Source organism: Nanorana parkeri, unplaced genomic scaffold (assembly GCF_000935625.1).
Source record: "Nanorana parkeri isolate BGI_ZX_2015 unplaced genomic scaffold, ASM93562v1 scaffold129, whole genome shotgun sequence".
Taxonomy (NCBI): domain Eukaryota; kingdom Metazoa; phylum Chordata; class Amphibia; order Anura; family Dicroglossidae; genus Nanorana; species Nanorana parkeri.
In genome coordinates this window covers 369,560-377,801 of record NW_017306397.1, presented here as the reverse complement: position 1 = coordinate 377,801, position 8,242 = coordinate 369,560, and the positions used below count along the sequence as shown (strand labels likewise).

Here is an 8,242-nt window from a genome sequence, read left to right as displayed (position 1 = left end):
GGTTACTAATGTTCAGGAAAAAAAATGTTAAGTAAACTATTTTATATACAGGCTGACACCTTAAAATGTATTATGTACTGATTGTGAGGCTATATAGGGATCTATTTAATATAAAGTGAAAATTTAAAGTAGCAATTCACCACAGTCCAGGTCAGGTTTGCGTATTCTTGACAGATGTTTGCACTGTTACATTATTATATGTGTATCATCTGTTAGAGCATTGTACATCATTACTCTGCAATACGTTTTTGCATCCTCTTCTTATGTACTTACTTATTACAATGGTACAAAGACCAATGATGTGCTGTAACCCATGGCAACCATGCAATCAAGTGTTTAAAGTCTGGCCAGGTGGAAGTTGTGGTATGATGTGTTGGTGTAGTATACCGCACATCAATGCTATCGTCATTAGTGTCTGTGAGTACTTGTTTGGCTGGGTACCTACTGTTTTATTAACTGCAATGCACAGTGGGGGGAATTTATCAAAACTGGAGCAGGCAGAATCTGGAGCAGTTACCCATAGTAACCAATCAGCTTCTCTCTTCAGTTTGTTCAGTTCAGCTGAAAGAGAATGAAAGAGAGAAGCTGATTGGTTGTCATGAACATCTGCTCCAGTTTTAATAATTTTTCTTAATATGTTTTATATAGAGTCCAAGTTTCAGAGCTTGTTAAAATGATCAGGCAAACCATGGTATAAAATAACTGTAGCAGTCATATCACCTACCTAGCATTTTTATAGTCTGTTTGTTATTCTTGTCCCTATGGGAGGCATTTGGTCCTATAGAGTCCCTCTTTCTCCGCCACAGTTTTCTTCCAATAAGACTGTAGAGGACAGTGAGGCAGAAGACAGGCAAGAAGAAGAAGACACTGGATGTCCAGACCATGATAGTGAGCAGACCCGACTTCACAGCATACTCTGTAGCTTTACATTCATTTGTCTCTATAGGATTGGTACCATTCTCATGTTCAACCCCAACTAAGACAAAGATGGGTCCAGCACTGACAAAGGACACTGCCCATAGCACAAAGATCACCAGCTTTACCTTGCCCTTAGTGATGACCACCTTGGCTTTGAGGGGAAAGCAGATGGCAAAATACCTCTCCACACTCAGGGCAGTGATATTCAGGATTGTGGAGTAAGTGCAACTTTCACTGATAAACTGGAAGAGCTTACACAAGAGGTTCCCAAAATTCCAGGGTCGGTACTGCCATAGTCTGTACAGGTCAAGAGGCATGCACACAAAGATGAGCAGGTCTGAAAATGCCATACTAGACAAATATAGATTGGTTGTAGTCTTCATATCTTTGTACTTGGACACCACCAACATAGTCATGATGTTCCCAAAAATCCCAATGATGAACAGCAATATGCAAGTGACAGTTATTCCTGTGAGGACTGGCACTGGGAAGAGATAGACTGGATCTTCAGACCAGGAGTGATTGTAGTAGTAATAATCCATGGTGCTGTTTTCTGGGGGGAAGGTCTTATTGGCCATGGATCGTACCTGGTTGAGGATATGATAGTGAGCCAGTCTTGCCTCCATGGTTGTCAATGATTCTCTGGCATTTCTTCATTTCTACTGTACTGATGTACAAGCTTCAAGTAAAACTGGTGGAACAAGTATCAGCAAGGTGCAAGCTTGCAGTGGTGACAGGTGCAATGCACAGTTCTTCATTTTCATACATGCCTGTGATCTGAATATTAATTATGACTGCAGGTTGCCCCCAGAATTAAGTCCACGTCCATCCTTAAGTTTTATAGCAGATTTTCTGTAGAAAATGATTGTTTGAAGGTGAAGCATCCATTTGTTTGAAAGTCTGCACCAGGTGGTAGTATTCCTGGGACATGCTCCTGATGGGATGGATGGGTTCCTATAGATAGTACTGGGGCACTCTCCAGGAAATCCCAGGCAGGGAAGTGTTCACATCCTTGCAGAGTGCAGCACTGTGTCTCCAGAGCTTGCCTGGTGTAGAGAAGCTGATGAAAGGAGTTTAGCAGCACGCCCATTCTTCCTCCCCTGTTCTACATCTCATCCTGATCCCAGAGATCCACAAACACTCTCAGCCCATTCACAATCTGGGAGACAGGGAACACACAGAAATCTCTTCTCTCACACAAAGCTATTTGATTGTGTTCATTTCATAGCAATAATGTAATAATGTAATCAAAACAGAAGAAAATGGTAAAAATAAGTGAGATGGATCTATTGACTTTAGTACATTGGGTAAACATGGAGTGTGTGTGTGTGTGTTGTATTAATAGGGGGTAGCAAACTGTTGTTTGGCCAATTCAGAAAAGAAAAAGCCCCAGTGTGTTATCTTTTATTGGTGCTGATAATATTCCAGGTTATCGCACTGCAGCTAATGAAGCAATCTGTCTTTCACTAGCATTGACATGGTGGCAGCTGTACAATTTGGCCAATCTTACAACTGGGAGTTCATGTTTGCTGACAAAGTGAACACCACTTTCTGCACCCAGTGGCAGCTGCATCATGTAATATTTATATTCCAAACCAAGGAACAATTTAGAGGAGCCAAAAAGCAGGACACAAATGTCAACAGAATCAGAGTGTGTGATTGAAAGCAACGCTTCGTCCTTTCAATAAAGTATATTACAACGCACAACATGTATTGGCAAGCTTATCTGTACTGATACACATTATTTATACCATCCATATGTTGAATAGGATTTCATTTCCTGATGATTGTCAGTGTGGACATAATAAAGATATGAGAAATGTAACTCAATAGCTGCTGTACTTTGACTGACTTGTTTAAAGAAGAACTCTGGCCATGTCAAAAGCTAACCCCCGCACTGCAAGTGTTAAGTGATCATTTTAGTCTATGGTCTAAAGTAAAAAGATATACTCACCTGATCCTCGGTCCCACCCGACTGCTAGACCATCCCCTGCTGCCTCTCCTCCCCCGAGCTCCGACAGTATTCATAATGTCATTACGTCCATTGACTTGCACTGAACGTGAGGACGCTAAGGCACATTCCACAGCTGGAGTGAGTGGTCACCTCGGGACCGAGGAACAAGGCAGTTCATCTTATTTATTTTACACCCTAGACCAGGGGTGGGCAACTCTGGCTCTCCAGCTGTGCTTTAACTACAAATCCCAACATGCCCCTGGGAGTCATGCCTGTAACTGTCAGTCTTGCAATTTCTTATGAAACTTGTAGTTCTACAGCAGCTGCAGGGCCGGAGATGCCCACAACGGTCCTAGACAAAAATTAGCATTTAGGGGAGGGGGCAGGCAAAACTGACTCTGGCTCAAGATAGGCAGAGCCAGCTGTCAATCAGGCAACGAGGTGAAACAATATTGTTGGGATCCTTCCTGGCTGAAACACGGCTCTGCACTGTCAGCAAATAAAGGGCAGTAGCCCGTTATATGTTGACTTTGTGGGTAAATGTACTCCTTTGACCCAAAAGAGGACAGAAGCCAAAAAAAGGTTTGGCTTTAGTTCCCTTTAAGTCCCCATTCACATCTAGGCATACTGGGATTGCGTGCCATGTTCACGCACATTCTTTTTACTGCATTTGCCGCACATCCCTATTTGTTTCAGAGGGTGCTGCATACGCGACAAATGCGGCAAAGTAGCTCACAAAGCAAATTCCGCTACAGACGTCCTGCGTTTTTTCTCTATCCGTTTGTGTGCATTTTAACACGTGTGGATGCACAGGAAAAATGCACATTTTCTCAGACGCTTTTGGGTGGCATTAACATTAACAAGTAATGGCACCACAAGCATGTTGCACATTTTTGACATGTCAAAGCATGGATTTTGACATGATGCATTGACGTGTCACAAGCATTGATGTGACACGACGCATTGACGTGTCACAAGCATGTTGCACATTTTTGACATGTCAAAGCATGCATGTTTTACCATGTTTGGTGCAACTTATTATTGTTATGCCAAAGCTAGGTACAATGTTTTCACAATTCTATCTGTGGGGACAGGTATTGCTACGCTTCATTTTCATCACAAGTAATTGAAGTGCTTTCACATACCTGCACTAGCCACTTCACCCAAATGCTGGACTGATCTAATCAGGAAAAGCTCCAAAACTTCCTACTGAGCCATCACTATGAACTGTGTGGGAAATTCTGAAGCTTTGGTCAGAGTGGCCCAGAAGTCAGGCAAGGCAGAGCATACTGAATGCTGCTAAAAGTAGGTGTACCTCCTGGTGCCTGTACTTCATACCTCACTTGTTCTGCCTGATGAAGGGGATCCTGTGTGACCCTGAAACGTTGCAATAAGTGTATTGTTGCATGACACGTCAATAAAAGACGTTATTCTACTTTGGAGTGCCGGTGTCCATAATTCCCTATACTCTATTCAGACGGTGGCCATCCGTCGACTACTGATGCACCCAACCTATCATCACGGACTAAGCGGTAAGGAGTGCAATGGGTACACTGACTGTACTTCATACCTATCACCAGCTTTCAGTATTATTAAAGTAGCAGAGCCTCTTGAAAGCTGATCTCCAGCCCCCTCTTTATTTCCCCCACCTCCTCTGAATGCTGGCATTGCAAAAAAAAAAAAAAAACCACAAAACTTAAATCTAAATGCTCTTTTTACTCACCTAAAAGCCACAGTCACATGACCCTCCACTCCCGATTCTTCCCTCTTCTTCTGTTTAAAGGAAACAGGGTCCTTTTTGGGTGTCTACATTCCTATTGGCTGTTCAGTGGCAGAGTCCTCTCAGGATCCAGAAGAGGAGTCTGCAGTGGTAATGTCATTGTGAAAGGACTGTTAGGGACCGGCCAGTGTAGGCACATCTGCAGCCCTGGATTAACATTCCTCTGCATCTGGAACCAGGGCTGGCGAGGGACCTGGATGGTGACTTATATCTTGCTTTACAAGGTAAAAATAGAAATGAAGAAAACCCGGCAGCATGTGTAAAGGGGGTGGGTGGTAGAAGGGAAGGCGGTTAATATTTGACCGGAAATACTTCAAGAACAATATTTAATTATAATTTTAAAAAATTGGTGTCCTGACCCAGTGGAGCACCCAGTAGCACTCTCACTAGATTAGATATATTGGATGTAAAGCAACCAGAATTGTTACTGCTATAAATCACTGCTGGGCCTGATTTATCAAACCGCAATAATGCCTTTGGCGAAGTTCACTCTGACATTGAAAGAAAATCTTGTTTAAATGTTTGTGAAGCATTTATGGTGTTATTAGGTGTTTCAGATAGGTTTTGGATGCATTTGGGAGGCTTTTGTAAAGTGTTGACTGAAGATTTAAGAAAAAAAACTAAAAACTTTTGAATGTCAAACAAATGCTTGCCAAACACTTTAAGAGCATCCAAACATGTTTAGAGCTTGCTGTTGTAGATTTGAATTCAAGCTTTTCAAGTTGCCAGCGACTACCAAATGTTGCAGGTGAGACTAGAAACAACACAAGTGAAGCAAAGTGAGCAAAGCACAATATGATGTGTGTGCACTTGACCAGCTTTTCTGGGGTGCCTACTGCCTTCCTCAGTGGTGCCTTAAAATTTTAGCACAGCATCATCTCTTAACATGGAGCAAGGAGGCTCATGGTGTGAAGGGGAACTCTGATGTAAAATGGGGGCTCTGGTGTGAAAGAGGGGCTCCTAATGTGAAGGGGACTCTTGATGTAAAGGGGAGTTCCTAGTATAGTGTGGGAGGGGTGTGTGTAAAAGGAAGGGGCTCCTAATGTGAAGGGGTACTTTATTGTGAAAAGCAGGATTCTAATGTAAAAGGAGGGGGACGGGACTCTGATTTGCCCGGAGATGCTGATGTGAAGGAGGGAACCCTAGTTTTTGTTTTTTGCATGAGGTCCCTCCCCTTTTAAAACCCATATCAAACCCCTATCTGGGACTGGGGATGTTTTTACCATTTTTGGCGAGATTTTGCATACTTTTAAAGGGTGCCATAACTGAAACAATCTTGAGAAACACTGCAATAGAATGCTCATTCTTATGCTACAGAACAAGTATTGGCTTTGCCATGAGCTTGGAAAGCTTCATAAATGCAAAGCAAATATCTGTTCTTTACGTTTGTGTAAACAAGACATTAGGCATGTACATTTACACATCACCAACATATATATCATATCTAAACTACTTCACTACTGATCGGTCATTCACTCGGCTGCCCTCGGCAGCTTTGTGAATAGACCCCATAATTTTAATAGCGATAACATTTTGCTTATCCATTTGAGTTCCCACATCTGTTTACCTCTTATGGACCAAAGAAATCATTACATGTCTGCTATGGGCCTTTTTATTCAGCAATAACTTTGTAATTAAATATGAGACCAAAGTAATACATATATGGTTTTTTTTCAAGACAAACTAAGCTTTCTTATGGAAAAAATGATTTACAAAAAACTATTTTCTATGTAATCTATAGGCAAAAAAAAAAAAATGTAGCAAGATTTAAATATTATTTTTTTAAATTCTAGTTTGACCCCTTTAAAAAAAAAAAATAGTGTTACTGTAGACGGAAAATTACACTTACTTTAATTAACCTTGTCTGTAGTGTGCAGGCAGATTTCATTATCAGTTGTAAACTAGATTTGAACAATGTCCTAACAAAGGGTTAAATAAATAGAAGCTTGGCTTCCGCGTTGCATGTTAATGAGAGGAAACATTGTTTGGGGATACATTCTCTTTGAAATTGTTCAGAGTAGATTGCAGTCTGCCCAAAGGTCTGCCCCGAAGAAACATCTAAAATGCTCTGTCGGGTTTGCCCTCCCTAGACGCCCAATTATTACAGTCCCTAGACACACCCATCACATCCGAAGAATTTAAATTAGCTATTAAATCAACCCCATTAGGCAAAAGCCCTGGACCAGATGGCTTCCCACTTTTATACTTTAAACACTTTCAAGACCTCCTCTCCCCCTACTTTTGTCGATATGTAAACTCGATAGCAGGTGACTCGCCCATGCACCCAGAATCACTACTAGCCCATATCACAATCCTTGCAAAGCCCGGTAAAGATCCATCCAGTTGCTCGAGCTACCGCCCCATCTCCTTGTTAAATGTGGACACCAAATTATACGCAAAAATCCTGGCCACTAGGATCAACCCCCTCCTTCCCCAGTGGATACACCCGGACCAAGTGTCCTTTGAACAACTTTTGGGCTCATCTGAACCACCGAGTCATACTCTGTCTACCATATATAAGATCATCGGGGACTTTAATTACCCCTTGCCCCCAGCATACATCGAAAAATGGGAAAGGGACCTTCAGAGGCCCCTTAGTACCTCACAACGCACTAAACTGTTACGAGTATGTCTGTCGGCCTCACCAGATAGTTATATGCAAGTAAATTAAAAACTTTTAGCCAGATGGTACATGGTGCCTCTTACAGCGCATGCAATATGCCCGTCCACCCCTCCGCTCTGTTGGCGCTCCTGTGGCTCGATGGGCAGTTTCGCTCACATATGGTGGGAGTGCCCACAGGTGCGGAAATACTGGTATACCTACTATCCTGGATCCTTGGCAATGCCTCTTCCACCTTACCCCAATGTCCACAAAATCATACAAGAAATTGTTAGCTCCTTACCTGCTGAATGCAGCCAAGGCGCTCATACCCAAATATTGGCGATCCCCACAGATGCCCACCATTGCAGAATGGTTAGCCCGAGTAGATAGACTAAGGTTGATGGAGGAACTCCATCACTCCAGCACAGATACATATACCACCTTCTATGCTACCTGGGCATGCTGGCTACACTTCAAAACAACTGACAGATATGCCTCTCTGCTGGTAACATCCCCAACGGCACCTAATGTACCACCTGACTAACTACACATACTTACCCGGTAACACCCATCGTGAGATGTATGCTCTTATAGCGGATCCTGGCAAAACCACACCCAAACCACCCCTCCTCAACCGTCCTCCCTTGTCAATGTTCGTACCCCCATGTGCGTCTGGTGAAGGCTTATGATTATTTATTTATATTTACAATGAGTGACACATGTCGTTTATTATTAAGTCTTGAGCTTACACCGCTTGTCTTCCTGTAAACCACCACTGTCTTTGTATTGTTTATGCTTTGGAAAAATCACAATAAACATTTAATAAGTAAAATGCTCTGTCAATAGGAACTCATAACAAACATATTTGGGGGGTTCTCATATATGACTGCAAACATTGAAAAATGTTAAGCTCTAATTTAGAAGTGAAGTGAAGAAGAAGCTGTTTGGATTAGCAGTAAAACATCTTCATCATTATCTACTTGCTGTC

The 8,242-nt window shown here is 42.3% G+C and overlaps 1 protein-coding gene across 1 annotated transcript in view; it reads right to left on the bottom strand.

The window, feature by feature from the left end:
• Positions 1 to 1,568, bottom strand: part of GHSR (growth hormone secretagogue receptor) — a 17,530-nt gene extending 15,962 nt beyond the window's left edge. Inside the window, exon 1 of the mRNA XM_018553784.1 lies at positions 725 to 1,568. Coding sequence (XP_018409286.1) covers positions 725 to 1,544 — 820 coding nt within the window. The 5' untranslated portion in view covers positions 1,545 to 1,568. The remainder of the gene's footprint in view (positions 1 to 724) is intronic.
• Positions 1,569 to 8,242: the final 6,674 nt, after the last annotated feature.